Source organism: Oryx dammah, unplaced genomic scaffold, assembly GCF_014754425.2.
Source record: "Oryx dammah isolate SB20612 unplaced genomic scaffold, SCBI_Odam_1.1 HiC_scaffold_5, whole genome shotgun sequence".
Lineage (NCBI taxonomy): Eukaryota > Metazoa > Chordata > Mammalia > Artiodactyla > Bovidae > Oryx > Oryx dammah.
The window spans coordinates 70,561,936-70,580,103 of record NW_024070189.1 but is presented as its reverse complement, the minus strand read 5'-3'; the positions used below and the strand labels follow the sequence as shown (position 1 = coordinate 70,580,103).

At 45.7% G+C, this 18,168-nt stretch overlaps 1 protein-coding gene across 15 annotated transcripts; it reads left to right on the top strand.

Moving 5' to 3' along the window:
* The first annotated feature begins 308 nt into the window (after positions 1 to 308).
* RMND5B (required for meiotic nuclear division 5 homolog B) lies at positions 309 to 18,040 on the top strand. 15 transcript variants are annotated; one of them, XM_040240419.1, is made up of 13 exons: positions 353 to 492; positions 648 to 768; positions 4,942 to 5,105; positions 5,723 to 5,812; positions 8,722 to 8,773; positions 11,941 to 12,086; positions 12,219 to 12,359; positions 14,589 to 14,689; positions 14,869 to 15,035; positions 15,468 to 15,633; positions 17,055 to 17,157; positions 17,248 to 17,402; positions 17,490 to 18,040. In XM_040240419.1, the coding sequence occupies exons 3-13, from the start codon at positions 5,028 to 5,030 to the stop codon at positions 17,551 to 17,553; spliced, it is 1,263 nt and encodes a 420-aa protein (XP_040096353.1). In that variant the 5' UTR covers positions 353 to 492; positions 648 to 768; positions 4,942 to 5,027; the 3' UTR covers positions 17,554 to 18,040. The 15 variants fall into 15 exon arrangements, 13 of the variants coding, with proteins under 13 accessions (XP_040096354.1, XP_040096353.1, XP_040096355.1 ...); XM_040240427.1 differs by lacking the exon at positions 5,723 to 5,812 and adding an exon at positions 10,497 to 10,560 and having other exon boundaries at positions 381 to 492; positions 17,490 to 18,021; XM_040240431.1 differs by lacking the exon at positions 5,723 to 5,812 and adding an exon at positions 10,497 to 10,546 and having other exon boundaries at positions 387 to 492; positions 17,490 to 18,021.
* Positions 18,041 to 18,168: the final 128 nt, after the last annotated feature.

The following is an 18,168-nucleotide window of genomic DNA, read 5'->3' as shown; positions in this document are numbered from 1 at the left end:
TTGCCCAGTGTCAGGCGCCATCGCGGGAAAGCCTAACTGTTGGACCTTACGTGCCCTGTATTGTGTGCTATTGTTTTTCTTTGAATGAGAGTGGAGGGCGGGGAGCTGGGGCGGCATAGTCGTTTCTGGTCTAGAGCTTCTTACTGCTAAGCCGCCCCGAGTACCCTTGCTGGCCAGCGAGTGGGTTGCTCCGATTCCTTCCCGCACACGTGGAAAGTCGGGGCCCAGCCGGAGGCGTCGGCGGCTGGGGCCCCTTCCCCTCGGGCTGCCCAAGGGAGCCCCGTCACAGCCTCAGCAAACATCTAAGGTGCAATTTCCTAGCCGCCGCCCGGATCCTGTGGCCGACTTCACTCTTAGTGCGCGGAAGGGGGAGGCTCGGCCACCCCTCCGCGAAGCCGTGAGTGGGCGAGTCCGGAGCGGCTGAGCAACTGCCGTGGCTTCCGGTTCCGTTGACAGCTGCACGGGAAACCAGAGACCCGGCTGCGGGACCAGGTGAGAGCCCGCTGGCCTCCCGGCTGGGAGGTGCGGCTCAAGGGCGTGGCGCGGTGGGCGGCTGCTCCGCCTGGCTCCCAGTCCCCGGGTCTCCTTCCAGGCTTCGGGACTAAGCGCCCTTCTCCAGTCCTCCCTCGGGTTTGTTTTCTCCGCAGACCTCGGCCCGGGCAGGGAGTTGGACCCTTGCATTCGCAGAGAAATTTGAGGAGCCGCCCCTACTGGGGAGGTCGCTGGAACCTGCACGTCCCATCCAATCGCGACCCGGCCGAGTTGGAGGTAACCCGTCCTGGGGGATCTGGGAGAAGTTTTCTAGGCAGTGGGAAAAACCCTGAGGTGGAAATAAGCTGATGTTTGAGAAACGGAAAACTAGTGTGATTGGAATATGGCCATTGAGAGGGACAGTGGTAGGAGATGAGGTTGGAGAGGTGGTTTGGAGTCACATAGAACCTTGTAGACCATAAAAACAAGGGTGGTTTTTAAGTACGTGTAAGTCTTTTTTTTTTTTTTTTTAATTCTTTATCTTTTTGTTGTTGTGCTGGGTCTTTTTTTGCTGCTCATGGGCCTCCTCTAGTTGGAGCAAGCAGGGGCTACTTTTCATTGTGGTGCACAGGCTTCTCATTGCAAAGGCTTCTCTTGTAGAGCCTGAGCTCTAGGCATGCAGGCTTCATCAGTTGGGGCACACAGGCTCAGCTGTGGCACATGGACTGTAGTTGCTCCACAGCAGGTGGAATCTTCCCAGACCAGGGATCGAACCCTGCATTGGCAGGCGCATTCTTATCGACTGTACCCCCAGGAAAGTCCACTCTATTGGGTTTTAAGCAGAGGAGTGATGTATAAGGTGAAGAATGGATAGAGGTGGGGAGTGTAAAAGGTTAAGCGTTGGGCCAGCAGAGGCTGTTCAGTTCTGTGTCAAGCAAAGGGGACTTTCTGTGAGTTGCACAAACTTCTCTCCTTACCCGCTCACCTCAGAAGGTGCCCCTTTTGTGTTAGGATACTGAAGACTGAGGACAAGACCCCTGTGCACACGCCTTGGTGGGGATTTCATTATTTCACTCATGTCTCTTCCTGCCCAACCAGGACAAGTGTGAGTTCCGGTCCCCTAATTAGGAAGTACATGTACCCACTGTGGACCAGGCCATAGGCCTGGGGAGAGAAGATGCGATTGGACTCCAGCCCTGAGCAGCTCGCAGTCTAGTGTGGGGCGACAGACATGTGAATGGGCAGTTACTGTGCTGAAGGTGCTGAGAACTCAGATGTCTGTGGTATGGGGCACCCTTGATAGAGGTTTGGTTCTTGAAGCAGGGGAGGAGGCAAGGAGATTTCACTGAGGGCTTCATGGGGAAGCTGATGATTAAATGTCGTCTTGTGTTCTTGCAGAGAACACTCTAGACATAGGAAGAGTGGCATCTAGTCGTAGGAAAAGCTCATGCAAAGGAAATGAGTGAATGTACAATTGCAGAGGGCTTCTGTGTCAAACCATGGCAGTGAGGAGTAAACGGGTGACAGGATCTGATGTGTTGTTTTGGGGTGATCACCCTGGTAGATAATTTCTGTCCATGTGAGACCTTGGGGAGGAGGGCTTAGGACAATGGAAGTGAAATTCCCTGGATTAATCCTGAAGACAGACTCCCACTCATCCACCCTTGTGCCTGGTGAAGATGACCGACTAAGAGTGGCTTACCCTGGACACACTGAATTGGCCTCTTGGGCTTTTCAGATGGAATACCTCCAGGCAGTTCTATTTTCCCATCTCGTTCATTAAAAAATTTTTTATTGAGGTAATCACACTTGTCAGTTCCTGGTACATTTAACTGGTCCACACAGGCCATTTTTCTCCTTGGCATTTTACATATTTCCCTTTTATCCCTATTCCTCCCTCCATTCCCTTCACCTCCGCCCTGACTGCAGAAAGCCACATATCCTTTTATTTGTGTGTGTCCTTGGTTGTATACCTATATTTTAAAAGTGCATAAATGGTATTCTGCCTGGATTTAATTTTTTTTTTTTTCCTTCAGTACCATGTTTTGGGATCTTACTGATGTTGCTGTGGTTTCTCAGTACTACCCCAGGTTCCACAGATACATCTCCCAGATTTTACTTCCTTGACTTACAACTTCCTGTAGGCCCCCGAGTTGTCTCAAGCTCACGCAGCACTGGGATAAAAATTCCATCTCCTTCCTCAGCTTTTAAATTCAGTTTCAAGTTGCTGACTTGGGCTTCCCTTTATTTATTTATTTATTTATTTATTTTTGTTTTGTTTTAATGTTTTTATTTTATTTTTTTAAATTAATTAATTAATTTTTTATTTTACTTTACAATTCTGTATTGGTTTTGCCATACATTGACATGAATCCACCACGGGGCTTCCCTTTAATAATCCTGGTATTAGTTAATGTCTGACAGGGTCATACTCTTTGATGTTGGTGAGGTCCTAACCTTTCTTGAGCTGTGTTTATTTTTGGTAAATTGTGATTCTGGTTCCCAGATCCTTTTGGCAAATACTCTTTTGTACTGCCATCTTTCCTAGTTGATCATCTCATAGGCTGTGAGGTTACTTTCCTGTTTCTTGTCATCATGAATCATTGCTGTGTACTCATTCCAGCCACAAATATTGGCTGTGTTCCTTTCCTGGTGAGAGGTGGCCTGTTAAGCTGGTCCAGAGAGGACTGTGATGCAGACTGCTTCAGAGAGGAGCTCTGGAGCCAGACTGCCCAGCTTTAGTTCGAGATCCTCTACTTTGCAGCTATGTGACCTTGAGCAGTTTATTTAATATGAATTTCATTTTGTGTTCTGTAAAGTGGATCCCATAACTGTACGTGCCTCATAGTGCAATTGTAAGAATTTAGTAAATTAGTTAATTAACGCCAAGTCATTAGAGTAGTTCTTATCACATAATAAGCCCCTATGAAATATTAACTATTAATAGTAATAATTATAGTATATTATTTCTAACAGGTATCCCTGTTATATTTTGCTTGTAATGGTTCATATCCAGTTATAGGGTATTTCTTCAGGGAGCATGAAAAGGGGGGGCCTGTTTTCTAGACACGGTGATGAACAAATTCTAGTGTGATAGTGTCAGCCATAAGGAGGGAGGACATGAATACATCTTAAGGCCCTGCGTACCATTTCTCCATCACTCATCACCTGTTTGATAAGGAGACACTGGCTGCAGGTTGGGCTGAGATGATGGGGCCAGAACTAACAGTGCTGCTGGGAATGGGAAGAGAGTCTGGTAAAACTGGGAGAATCCCAATGGTCACTTTGGACACAGAACTCTCTTTGTGGTGTTACTCTGTACCCTTCTTAGAGAGAGAGAACAACTGGCTAGATTTGATCATTTGAGAAGTGCATTTGACAGAACCCTCTCACTTTTCTGGGGGGGAGGGCTTCCTTGGTGGCTCAGACAGTAAAGAATCTGCCTGCAATGTGGGAGACCTGGATTCAATCCCTGGGTTGGGAAGATCCCCTGGAAAAGGGAACAGCTATCCACTCCAGTATTCTGGCCTGGAGAATTCCATGGACAGAGGGGCCTGGCAGGCTGCAGTCCATGGGGTCGCAAAGAGCTGGACACGACTGAGTGACTTTCACTTTAAATCCTGTAGATGGAGGGATGAGGAGTGAAATCAACTCTGTCACTAATATTTTAAGGATTGTCTGTGTGCTCAGTGTCACAGGCTGCTCTGAAATGGAAGGGAGCGGTGGCCCACTGTTGAAGGGATTTAGCAGTGGGGCCTCAGTGGTAGGAAAGGTAGGACAAGACAAGTCAACTCTCTTTCAGTGGTATAATGAGAAGGAAAGTTGTGTTACAACAAGAGATTTTCTAGTCTAGTGGGGGAGGCAGGCCCTCAAACAGATCATTACCCAGTGATCAAAACTGAAATAGAAGGATGCCAAGTGGGAGTGGAGAGAGCCAGGTGGGAGCAGGCTAGGGATAGCTGCAGAATATGACCTCTGATGGGCCATTTTCTCCAGTAGTTGAGGAGGTGAAGGGTGATAGAGAGTATACCAAGGCATGGAGCTGTGATGGAGTATAGATAGTATTGCCTACTGAGGGCTCTGCAAGGCCTGCTCTCCATTTTGATTTAAAAAAGAGATGAAGGGAATCCCCTGGTGGTACAGTGGTTAAGACTTCATGATTCCACTACAGGGGTCATGGGTTTGATCGGGGAACTAAGATCCCTGCCTGCTGGGATCAGGCAAAAAAAGGAAGAGAGATGGATGAAGATTCTGATGAAGAGTTGAAAACAATGAACACAGGAGTAATTTTCTTAACATGATTCAGAAAACCCCTGTCCTCATGTCTCCCTTCACCCTCCAATGGGCACCCTGGCTGGGGGTTATGGAAGCTGTGTACGTATATGTTAGGTTGGGAATTTCGCATTGAAATATGATATGGGAATAGTAGGGTGGGATCTGGAAGCCCTCTTCACTGCCCCTCTGACCCAGGTGGGGGCCTGACACAGTGGCTGCTATGGAGCAGTGTGCAAGTGTGGAGAGAGAGGTGGACAAGGTCCTGCAGAAGTTCCTGACCTATGGGCAGCACTGTGAACAGAGCCTGGAGGAGCTGCTGCACTACGTGGGCCAGCTGCGGGCTGAGCTGGCCAGCACAGGTGGGTGTCCCCTCATGAGAGTCCCACGTCTGCCTCCTTAGGGGCCTAGGAGACCCCAAGGCTACTTGATGACAGAGTTCTGGAAGGATGGTGGTTAGGGCATTGATAACATGAATCCTTAGGACTCTTCAACTGGGGACAGTGGAAGTCTCTGAACTATTTCATAAAACCCAACAGAAATCGTTAATTTATCTGAGATCATTTACGTTTAGTTTCAACTTACTTTTCCATTTTGAATGTTTAAGACATTTTAAGATGTTTTCAAATTTATAGAAAAGTTCTAAGAACAGTATAAAGAGCTCATATATACCCCTTTACTTAGATTCACCAACTGCTAATATGTTGCCTTATTTGTTTTATCAGTTTTCTCACATATTCTTATTACTTTTAAACACTAGAAAGTAAGCTGCAGATATTATACAGCTAAGTATGACCTAAGGTCAAGGGCATTCTTTTACATAAGTTCAGTGTAATTATTAAAATCAAGAAGTTAAACAAGCCACTGACTAGTTTCTGGGAGGCAGGAGTAGAAGGTCTGCCAGTTGATGGTAATGGCAGGTAAGGAAATTAATGAGGACTATCCAGTAGAAATTCATGAATATTTATCAACCTTTGAGAATTCCATTGGTGGTGTGGATGAGATGCTGAAGACCAAGATGTCTGTTTCTAGAAATGCGATGTTGCAGAAGTTGGACCCACTTGAACAGGTAAAAGTGGATTTAGTTTCTGGCTTACACGTTAAATTCAATGTTTGGGGTTTATTTGGCAACTCATGGAGTCAGTCCTAAGGAACATCCAGTAAAGCAGGAATTGGAGAGAATCAGAGTATATGTGAACAGAGTCAAAGAAATAACAGGCAAGAAAAAGGCTAGCAAGTTGGACAGCGGTGCAGCTTCAAGATTTGTAAAAAAAAATACCCCCTGGGATCCAAAACCGAATAATGCATCCAAAGTTGCCAATAAAGGAAAAAGTAAGAATTAACCTTTCGGTTTTGACGTACTCATATTTAAAAGTACATAATTTTTATTGTTTTCCACAAAATATATGATGATTATGTGGTATTGTAAGGTTTAAATGTATCCTTTATTGAATTCACGTATAAAACTTTGCATTTTAAATTTGTAATGCTGAATACTTTTTTCTCAGTAAGATTGTTACCTTTATTGATTTTCTTATAGAACACTATGAGGTTTTTAACATTGTGGTATATATACATTTTTGAACTTTTTATTTTGTATTGGGGTATAGCCGATTAACAGTGTTGCGATGGTTTCCTGGGAGCACTGCAGGGACTCAGCCAAACATGTGCAGGTATCCGTTCTCCGCAGGGCTCCCCTCCCATCGAGGCTGCCACATGGGACTGAGCAGAGTTCCATGTGCTATACCATAGGTCCTTGTTGGTTATGCTTTTTAAATATAGCAGTGTATACATGTGTACCCCAAACAACATTGTGGTATATTTTGTATTTATAGTTTACTGTCTCTTGATCAGACTTACTTTATTAGGTCACTCTTTCAAGTGTCATTTTATAAGCAATTATGAAATTTAAGTTAAATGTTCTTTGTAAACATTTGTCTATTTTTGATGAATAATGATTTTATGAAGTATGCTGAAATTATAAATACCTCTGTTTTCACTATATAGTATTAAGAAAGAATGAAATGATTTAAATGTCCATTTTTTTCTGTGCAGTTAGTTCACTGTGCTTTCATGGTTTGAGGAATTAATGCTTTTTGTGATATTTGAAGTATGAAGAGCAGGAACTGGAGAGAATCAGAGTGTGCATGAGCTTTAAGGTTAGTCTTCAGGCCAGGGCAGTTTGCCACTTGTTTAGTCACTCAGTCGTGCTCAACTCTTTGCGGCAACATGGACTGTGGCCCACCAGGCTCCTCTGTCCATGGAATTTTCCAGGCAAGGTTACTGGAGTGGGTTGCCATTTCCTTCTCCAACTTTGCCACTGTGTCCCATTTAAAATAAAATATATTCTTGTTAAATTTAAATGGGAAATGAGGTTGTACATTGATGGCTGAATTTGACATAATGGCTCTACCCTATCAGTAAAGCTGTAAATGTGTGGGATGTGTTTTTTATTTTTTTCTTTTGAGTAAATTTTCCCTTGAAATTAGAAAGGTAGGTTTTAGAAATCCTTAGAAATGGAAGAGTTCATGAGTTTTTGGTGCTTATGCATAGTGCCTATAATTCTTTTGGCCTCACTTTTTCAGATTTCTTTTTATTTGTTTCTGAGGCTACAGCAAGTATGTACAATTATTTTGGAACAACTTTGTATGTTATATAATGCAGAGGAGAAATCCAAAGGAGAGTACATTGTGTTTATATTCTGATTTATTGTTCTGCAATATATTTTTTACAGAGGATTCTAAATATTAAAACTGTTTTAATATCTAACTAAGCCCATGAATTTTAATTATATACCATTAATGCTTTCAGTTTTTTTTCTTTTTTTTCTAACTTATTTATTTGGCTGCACTGGGTCTTAGTTTCAGCTTGTAGGACCTTTTTAGTTGTGGCATGTGGAATCTGGTTCCTGGACCAAGGATCAAACCCACACCCCCTGCATTAGGAGCTCAGAGTCTAGAGTCTAGGAGCTAGCTCAGAGTCTAGCTCTTAGCCACTGGACTACTAGGGAAGTCCCAATGCTTTCAGTCTTTGAGTTCATATCATTATATATAGGAATGCCAAGCACAGTAAAGTACTTTAATTTTTGAAAAAGAAGTGTTAAATTTTTCCATGTGATTAATTCTCCATAAGTAACCTGGAATAAATGGATTTCTTGGTTTATGGTAGCAGATATGAGAAATGGTAATGGATTTTGTAAAGTGTATGGAACTCTTTCTGTGGCCCACGAAGAGGGAGATGCAGAAAGAGAGATGCGGCAAGTCTTCTGATGCAGCTGTCAGACAGTTTCTGAGTAGAACATTCACAGTTATTTCACTTCTTTTTTCACCTTCATTCCCTCTAAATTGTAGTTTTTTAAAAAGTAACTTCTTTATGAGTGAAGTAAATGTTAAGATAAAAAATTAAGTGAATATAGCTAATGAATGGCAGTGGCACCCCACTCCAGTAGTCTTGCCTGGAAAATCCCATGGACAGAGGAGCCTCGTAGGCTACAGTCCGTGGGGTTGCTAAGAGTCGGACACGACTGAGCTTCTTCCCTTTCACTTTTCACTTTCATGCATTGGAGAAGGAAATGGAACCCACTCCAGTGTTCTTGCCTGGAGAATCCCAGGGACAGAGGGGCCTGGTGGGCTTTTGTCTATGGGGTCACACAGAGTCGGACATGACTGACACGACTTAGCAGCAGCAGCAGCAGCAGCAGCTAATGAATATAGCTCATATTTCAATTTGCCATTACCCAGTAATTTTCATAAAGCATTTTATTTCCCGGTCCAGGCTCTGATCTAAGATCAAGCACTGCACATAGTTTCTTGTGTCTGATCTTTAGTTTTTTTAGTCTGGGACATTTCTACCACGTGCCTTTGTCTTTCAGGACATTGACATTTTGGGAACATTAAGGTCAGTGATTTTGCAGAATGTCTCTTGATTTGAATTTGTTTGCTCTTTCCTCATCTTTTTTTTTTTTTGCATTTTGGGCAGGATTACTTCAGAACTGATGTGTTTCTCAGTGCATCACATCAGGAGGTACAAGGTATCAGCTTGTTCCATTATGGGTGATGTTAACTTTGATCACTTGGTTAAGATGGTGTCTGCCAGGTTCCTACACCCTAATAATGTTAATATTTCTTTCTTCAGAGTTAATAAGTAATTTGTGGGGAGATACTTTGAGACTGTATACATTTGCTGTGCTTCTTCACACTCTGCCTCGTTGGTTTTCTCATCCCTTGACAATTCTTGCCTGAACAAATCATTACAGAGTTAGTTTCAACATAGGTGGTTTTTCCTGCTCTATCATTTCCTATACACTAGTTAGTAGGAATTTAACATAAGAAAGAAGCTTGCCTATCTTCCTTACTCAAGTTCATGCTCATAAATTCTTATTTTATTCAATGGGTTACAATCCATTACTGTTACTATCAAGTTGTCTAAGATTTGACCAGAGGTAACCCCTATTTCCTATGTCCTTTTTTTTTGGATTGAGCTATAACTCACATTAAAATTTACCCTTTTAAAGTATACAATTTAGTGGATTTTAGTATATTTAGTATATTTTAGTGGATTTTAGTGGATTTAGTATATTTTAGTATATTTAGTATGAATGTATATTGTACATTCATTACCACTAATTATAGAACATTTTCATCTCTCTCAAAAGAATCCCCCACCCATTAATAATCACTCTGTCAGGTTGGTTTATCTCGCTTCCTCGGTTCTTGTCTGTCACAATAAAAATTTGGAACAATGAACTAAAGGGTTTAAAACAACAAACAAGTTAAGAGCTCAGTTCAGCTCAAGCAGATAGATCTTTTATAAGACACTCACAAGACATGGGAGCAGGCTGACCCCAAAGGAATTGTCCTCCCCTTGCCTCTTGGCTTCCCCCTTTTTATACTTCCTGTCACCTCCTGTTGGTTATGCCCTGTGCAGAATAGGGCTATACCCACCAATAATCAATGAAAGGGAATGCAAATGGGCGTATGCTTAAGGCCGATTGACAACTGCAAGTTCTGTAACAGCAGGCCCTGGTGTTTACGACTTCCCATAATTCAGTTTGTTTTATATATATATATATATATATATATACACACACATGTTATAATATATATATCGGGCTTCCCTGATAGCTCAGTTGGTAAAGAATCCGCCCGTGATGCAGCAGACCCTGGTTCAATTCCTGGGTCAGGAAGATCTGCTGGAGAAGGGATAGGCTGCCCATTCCAGTATTCTTGGGCTTCCCTTGTGGCTCAGCTGGTAAAGAATCTGCCTGCAATGAGGGAGACCTGGGTTCGATCCCTGGGTTGGGAAGCTCCTTCAGCATATGCTCAAGGCTGATTGACAGTTGCAAGTTATATAAAAGCAGGCTCTGTTGTTTATGTCTTCCCATAATTCACTCTGATAATAATCATATATACATACATATATATATCCATGTAATAATCATATATATAATCATATATGTATATAATGATATATATATATAGGGACAGACTATTTATGAACCCTTAATGGGCTCCTAGCTACCTAAGGTTACTTGGAGAAGCCCCTGTGGTTAGTTTATATCCACTATGTGCCTGGGATGCATGTGCAGGAGTTGGAAAGGTCTCTGTGGTTATTTTTGTAGCACATCTCTGAGCTCTCCCGGGTGTATCTGGGATGGAGTTTAGAGATCAGCTTGCATCCCTTTCAGCCAGGCCTCCCCTGGTTGCTCATGTCTAACTTCCGACCTTATAACTCCATTTCTGCTTCTCCTCCAGCCCCTGGCAACCACTAACCTACTTTCTGTGGACTGCTCTGGATACTTCATGTAAATGGAATCATGTAATATATGGCCTTTTATACTCTTTGACTTCGTGTTTTCAGGGCTCATCCCTATTGTGCCATGAATCATTGCTTCATTCTTTTTTATGTGCTGGGTCATGTGGTAACTCTCTGTTCAACTTTTTGAAGAGCTGGCACACTGTTTTCCAAAGTAACTGCAACTTTTTGTATTCTCACCAACAATGTATGAGAGTTCCAATTTTCCCCCATCCTCACCCTCACTTGCTTTTATGTTTTTTTGTTGTTGTTCTTATAGCCATCCTAGTAGGAGTAGGCCCAGCCACCACCTTCTGTTTGTATTTGTCAGGACTTTCAGTTAAATGTGACAGAAACCTAGCTCAGACCAGCTTAAACAAACACAAAGTGAGGGGTTGGGCTGCTGGATTTATAGTCTCAGGTAACTGAAAGGTCCAGCCCAGTTGGATCTGGGTGCTCATGTGATGCCTTCAGTCTACACTGACTTCATTTTCAGAGCAGTGCTCTCTGGAGGTGGCCGTGGTGCTCCAGCAATTCCAGGAGTATACATTTTGTTTGTTTAGCAAGCTGGCAGAATGCATTTCTCTTCCAGGGCTTCTGATCTCAGAGCTGAGACACTCCCTGGTCCTCATGGGTCATGTTATCTTCCCTGGGTCATATTTTCCTCCCTGAACCCAGATGCTACCATCTAAAGAAGGGGCAGAGATGCTGGCTGGAAGAAGGGACTTGTCTGCTCTTTTCTATTCCAAGCCCCACACACTTTTGGTAGTGCTTGTGGTTCACCCAGCCATGGGGGTGGAAAGCACTGTACTGTGAGACAGAAATGTCTTTGTGCTTCCCTGATGGACCCTGGCCTGCCTGGTGTCCTCTGGGTTAGAGGCATTAATATGGGGATAATACTTTATGATTCAAAGCCTTCCCACACAGTGTCTCCCTCGAGATGTTAAGGAACCTTCGGTGTGGCGGTGAGGAGCCAGGGCTTCAGATCTGTCACTGCTGTGAGCTCTGGCAAGTTACTGCCTCAGCTTCCTCGGGTGGAGTATAGGCTACTAACAGTGCCAATGCACATAATGGTAGTGAGGATTAAATGAGCTAAAACCAAGTACTTATCCACACTAAGTGCCACAGCATCTTCATTTCACAGCAGCCTCCAAGGCCAGTGCTATCACCTGTTTTATAGATGAGGAAATGAAGACTCCAGGCAATGAACTGGCTTGTCCCACTTGGTTAATTCCAAGTCATACAGTTAAAGAGTGGCAGGACCCAGAATAGAGGCTGAGTCTTTCACTCTGGAGTTTAGGGCTGCTTCCCAGGCCTCCCTGCTGGCATTAAGAATAGGGAGGCCAGGACAAGGCCTGCTCCTCTGTGTCCGAGTCCTGACCCATTACCATTGTTTCTCTGCAGCCGTCCAGGGAACCCCTCTCTCAGCTACCCTCTCCCTGGTTATGTCACAGTGCTGCCGGAAGATAAAAGACACCGTGCAGAAACTGGCTTCAGACCACAAGGACATTCACAGCAGTGTTTCCCGAGTGGGCAAAGCCATTGACAGGGTGAGCATGTGGGCAGCTCCAGACTGGAGGCGGGAATACCTGTGGCCGGTGTGTATATAGCAGGGCTCCTCGGGAAGCCGGTGTGAGGAGTGCAGGCCTGAGTCACAGGGCACTGTCTCTTGTCCTTGTCAGAACTTTGACGCTGAGATTTGCGGTGTGGTCTCCGACGCAGTGTGGGACTCGCGGGAGAAGCAGCAGCAGACCCTGCAGATGGCCATCTTGGAGCACTTGTATCAGCAGGGCATGCTTAGTGTCGCTGAGGAGCTGTGTCAGGTAACGGGCTCACTGGGGAGGTGCTGGGACCTGCCTGTTCTGCTTTCTGCTTGGTAGCGTTCTTTACATTAGGACCCCATTATTATTATTATATATATATTTTATATATATTATTATTTTATATCCAGACAGGTCAGTTTATTTACAGGACTCAGACATGTGTGTCAGGGGAACACCTGTTCCCAGAGGCCTGTCTGCAGTGGACAGTTGGCCTGGCAGGGCATCCTCCCCTCTGGACTGCACATGGGGAGGCCAAGGTTTCCGTCAAGACTGTGTGCCTTTACTTTGTTTGCGTTGATGCAGTCTTTCCTTAAATGAGTTCATCTCTATTTTGAAAATTGCATCTAGTTTATTAAAACGAAAAACAACAAAAACAGTTCATCCATTGCTCCCACCCCCTACCTTCCACTTCTTTTAAGCACCAATCTGTTCTTTGTATTTATGAGCTTGGTTTTCTCAAAAACTTTTTAGATTCCACATGTAAGTGAGATCATACAGTAGCTGTCTTTGTCTGGCACATTTCATTTAGCATAATGCTCCCATCCATGTTATCACAAATGACAGGATTTCCCCACTTTTTTTAATGGCTGAATGGGTGCGTGCTCAGTCGCTCAGTCGTGTCTGACTCTGCAGCCCTGTGGACTGTAGCCCACCAGGCTTCTCTCCACGTGGGATTTTCCAGGCAAGAATACTGGAGTGGGTTGCCATTTCTTATTCTAGGAGATTTTATGACCCAGGGATTGAACCCAAGTGTCTTATGTCTCCTGCATTGGCAGGCGGGTTCTTTACCACCAGTGCCATCTGGGAAGCAATATTCCATTATATATATATATACATATATATATTTAGATGGTAAAGAATCTGCCTGCAATGCAGGAGACCCGGGTTTGATGCCTGGGAAGGGAATGGCTACCCACTCCACTATTCTCTTCTGGAGAATTCCATGGACAGAGGAGCCATGGACACAAGAACAGTGGGATACAGTTGATTGGGTTGCAGAGTCAGACATGACTGAGTGACTATGTATTTATTTTATATATATATATATATATGTACACACCACATTTTCTTTATTCATCCATAAATGGACACTTAGGTTGCTTCCTTATCTTGGCTATTGTAAATAATCCTGCGGTGAATATGGGGGGTGGTGCAGATATCTTTTCAAGTTAGTGCTTTCATTTTCTTTGGGAAAATACCCAGAAGTGGGATGGCTAGGTCATATGGTAGCTATATTTTAATTTTCTGAGGAACTTCCATACTGTTATCCATAGTGGCTGCACCAGTTTATGTTCCCACCAAAGATGCATGAGGGTTCCCCTTTCTCCACATGCATGCCAGCACTTATTTCTTGTCTTTTCGATAACAACCATTCTGACAGGAGTGAGGTGATGGCTCACTGTGGTGTTGATTTGCATTGCCCTGATGATTAATGAGGCAGAACATCTTTTCATGTGCCTGCTGGCCATTTTGATGTCTTCTTTGAAAAAAAAGTCTCTTCAGATATTGTCTCCATTTTTTATAAGAATTTTTTCTTTTGCTATTTTTATATATTTTGGATATTAGTCCCTTAGGTAACACGATCTGCAGATATTTTTTCCTATCCTGTAGGTTGCCTTTTCATTTTGTTGATGGTTTCCTTTACTGTTTCAGAAGCTTTACATTTAGTTTGATGTAGTCCTACTTGTTTGTTTTGCTTTTGTTACTTCTTAAAATAAATTTATTTTAGAAATAAGTGCCCCTGCCATAAATGGAAAGTAGCTACAAAATATATACAATACAAAGTGAAATTATTAATTTCTAGCTGGATTTGGGTGTCCGCCAGAGTTCTCAGTGCTTGATAATCCTTTTCTTAAAAGGGAAGACTAGTAAAATGACAAAGTTGTACTTGTTAGGTGTTAAACGACACCCTGGCAGTGAAAGTAAAGGATGCTTTCCCTTAATGTAATTAGGGGGATTGAAAAAGAGTACTTTTCTCTCCATGCTACTCAGTGTGGGTCTCCAGTACCACAGCAGATGGGGTGGGGTTTGCAGTCTGTCCTCTGGGAGGCCAGCATGTAGCACTCAGCCTCCCAGAACTTGAACTGGGAAAAAGAGGAGTCCAAGGGACTGGCAAGAGACCATGGCCCCTCTCTGGCTTGTCTTTGGTGGATGAGGTTTTACTAGGTGTGAAGCAGAGCAGTTTGGAAACACAGTCCTCCAGTGGTAGATGGCTCTCTCTCCCTCTAGGAATCAACACTGAATGTGGACTTGGATTTCAAGCAGCCTTTCCTGGAGTTGAATCGTATCCTGGAAGCTCTGCATGAACAAGACCTGGGGCCAGCATTGGAGTACGTTGGCCTTTGGGTGGTCCCACAGGGGACAGGGCTTGTCTGCTCTTCACGTCACCCAGCATACTTGACCCGCCTCCAGCCCTGTCTCCCGGGCCTCACATACGATTTTGGAGGCCCTGCCAAGCCCCCTTCTCTTGCCTTACTAGCTTCCACTCAGCTGGCCTCTTTCTTCCCAGGTGGGCTGTCTCCCACAGGCAGCGCCTGCTGGAACTCAATAGCTCCCTGGAGTTCAAGCTGCACCGACTGCAGTTCATCCGTCTCCTGGCAGGTGGCCCTGAGAAGCAGCTGGAGGCCCTCAGCTACGCCCGGCACTTCCAGCCCTTTGCTCACGTGCACCAGCGTGGTACGTGCCCCCGTGCTGGGGTGGCCCCTACAACATGCATTCCCTTATGCTGCTCTGGCTCACATGCTATACGGCATGCTCCCCCCACCAAAAAAGATTAGCTAGTACTGGAGCAGAGGGACAAGAGCCTGAGACCCACTCCATGACGCAGCTGGAAGGGTGGGGAAGAAACTGAAACCCCTCCCTACGTCATGTTGTGTGGTCATGCTTGCCACAGAAACAGCCCTGAAACCTTACTTCCTCATTGGATTTTAGGGAAAACTGGCTTTGCCAGAGGGCATTTTAATCCTGGATTGGCCAGGTCATGGGCCTGGGAGCCATGGGGCACAGCCTGCTCCCCATACTGCCTCTGCAGCCCTGCCACCCGAGGGCTGGAGGCAGAGCCTGGAGAAAAGCTACCTCCTTGCTCCCTGATTCCCTTTTGCCTTGTAGAGATCCAGGTGATGATGGGCAGTCTGGTGTACCTGCAGCTGGGTTTGGAGAAGTCACCCTACTGCCATCTCCTGGACAACAGCCATTGGGCCGAGATCTGTGAGACCTTTACACGTGACGCTTGTTCCCTGTTGGGCCTTTCTGTGGAGTCACCCCTCAGTGTCAGGTATAGTCAGCCCTGTGGGGGCAGTACAAGTGGGCGGGCTGAGGGAAACCCAACTTGTCAAGGCCCTGCCCTGTCCGGGGATGGTGTTTGGTGCCTTCACAGACCTAAACTGGCTGCTCAGTCACTCTTCTAGGCAGGAATTACCTTTCTTTCTAGTACCCCTCCCAGGTGGTGCTTGTGGTAAAAACCTGCCTGCTATGCAGGAAACGTAAGGGACGTGGGTTCAATCCCCGGGTAGGCAAGATGCCTTGGAGGAGGAAATGGCAACCCACTCCAGTATTCTTGCCTGGAGATTCTCATGGAGAAAGGAGCCTGGTGGGCTACAGTCCATGGGGTCACAAAGAGTCGGACATGGCTGGAGTGACTCAACACACACTACCGTTGGAGAACAGACTTAGAGTTGTGGCCTGGGGTCACCACAAGGTCAGTGGCAGAGTCAGGGTCCCCATTTTGTCAGGTCTCTTGAATGAAGTCTGTGCCTCCTGCACCTCACTCTGGGTAATCACAGGACCCTCTGACAGCCCAGCCTTCTGGCCACCTCATGTCTCAGACACCACTTCCCTCAGGGAGACTGAATAGCTGAGTCACAGGTGCTGAGAGCTTTCTCTTGGAAGGCTCCTTTACAGTAATATTCTCCTCATGGCTTCAAACCAACCCGAGAGTTACAGGTGCTGTTAGCCTCACTTTACAGGAAGAAACTGAGGCTCCCAAGGCCTCATAGGGAATGAAGGTCACCTGGACCTGACCCCACCACATATACATATGTGGTGTATGTACATACAGTGGTGTATTTTATTTAGGCTGGCCGTGGAACCGCATGGGGCGCATTTGTCTGCCCAGTTGTGACAGGCTCCATCTTCCAGTTTCTTCCCATGGACTCTGGTTACAGAACAGTCTTCCCCAGCACGAACACGGGCACCTTAGGACGGTTCTGTTTGCACACCTGCTGTGCATATTGCAGGGGTTTGGCACCCCAGGCTCCAGGCAGTTGGCTCCCCATCCCCACCCCAATCCTAGTGAAAACTGAATCTACTTTTTCCCATTTCCAAGTGCCCTGGTTGATAACCAGTGATAGACGTGCACTGTGATGGCAGAATGGGTACACAGGCAGGATGAGGCCCTCCCGAACGTAAGTGTCCCGGTCACACCGAGGATGTATCCGTGGATGAACAGGTATCTGGCCCCTGGATATTCCTTTTGTCCAAATTTTGGGGTGTGTTAGAATGACTTTCTAGAGTTAAGACACAGAACCACATATGTGGCTTTCTGCATGACCTGAGAGATTTTTAAGGACTGGTTTGATCAAGTGCCACTTTGAAACCCTGTGCTGAGTCATGTACTAACAGCGTGCTGCGCCTTTTGTCTGTCTGCTGGGCTCTTGGTCAGGCTGGTCCCTCCAGCCCCTGCTCTCTGTTCTGCAGCTTTGCCTCTGGCTGTGTGGCGCTGCCTGTGCTGATGAATATCAAAGCTGTGATGGAGCAGAGGCAGTGCTCTGGGGTCTGGAGTCACAAGGACGAGCTACCGGTGAGGCCCAGCGAGGGGGGGCACGGCCTGAAGCACTGGGGAGGACAGCACCATAGGAAGGGGGACTCACCCCCCTGTTGGCCTCCCCAGATTGAGATTGAACTTGGCATGAAGTGCTGGTACCACTCTGTGTTCGCGTGCCCCATCCTCCGCCAGCAGACGTCAGATTCCAACCCTCCCATCAAGCTCATCTGTGGCCATGTCATCTCCCGAGATGCACTCAACAAGCTCATTAATGGAGGAAAGTAAGTTCCTGGGGTTCTCTTCCACCTTAGGTTGATTCTTCTGCTGGCTGGCCACCTGAGACATTCTTGGTTCTTCTCCCTTTGTAGGCTGAAGTGTCCCTACTGTCCCATGGAGCAGAACCCAGCAGATGGGAAACGCATCATATTCTGATTCCTGCTGGGGAGGAACTTTGTTGCAAGAGGTCTTTCACCCACAAGCCTTGGTCTGTCTCGGTGCGGGTGGTTGGCTTCCGTGAACTGTGGTTCATTTCAGAGCAACTGGTTGAGGAGTGCCACCACAAGCAGGGCCAGCCCTCTAGCAGAGGCCAAGGAGGGAGATGAGACAGCCTATAGCAGGCAGCTGGCTTCTTGACGAACGGCTGGGAAACTGGCATCTTGTACTCCTGCTCTGCCTCCTGCTCTTTATGCTGTTGACTAAGTGGCAACTGACAGAATAGCAAAGGACTTGGTGGGCACAGCAGATGTCTTCCATCCCTGCCCTCTTCCAGATCTCTTCCTGCTACACCAAGGCTTGTGTCCGCCCCTCCCATTCTACAGCCTCACAGCTCTATGTGTCAGTTGCCCACTGTAGTCCAGGATAGAACTGAATGCCGTGGTTTTATAACTTTGAGCAAATATATTCACAGGCCTTCTCCTTACTTTGCCTGCCTTTAGCTTCACTGGCAAAGAATTACCATGTGCCCACCTTGCAAAGGTGCGGGGCGTGCCGGTTGGAAGCATGGCAGCCAGAGTGCAGTTGGAAAGAACCCAACCTGCGTGTGATTGG

What these genes read in the sequence shown, in the direction of transcription:
- RMND5B (XM_040240420.1), top strand. Translation starts at nt 5,028, where the DNA reads ATGGGCAGCACTGTGAACAGAGCCTGGAGGAGCTGCTGCACTACGTGG. An exon ending in GAGTCACCCCTCAGTGTCAG is followed by an intron (nt 15,634 to 17,054) that starts GTATAGTCAGCC and finishes TCTGTTCTGCAG; the next exon opens with CTTTGCCTCTGGCTGTGTGG. An exon ending in AAGCTCATTAATGGAGGAAA is followed by an intron (nt 17,403 to 17,489) that starts GTAAGTTCCTGG and finishes CTCCCTTTGTAG; the next exon opens with GCTGAAGTGTCCCTACTGTC.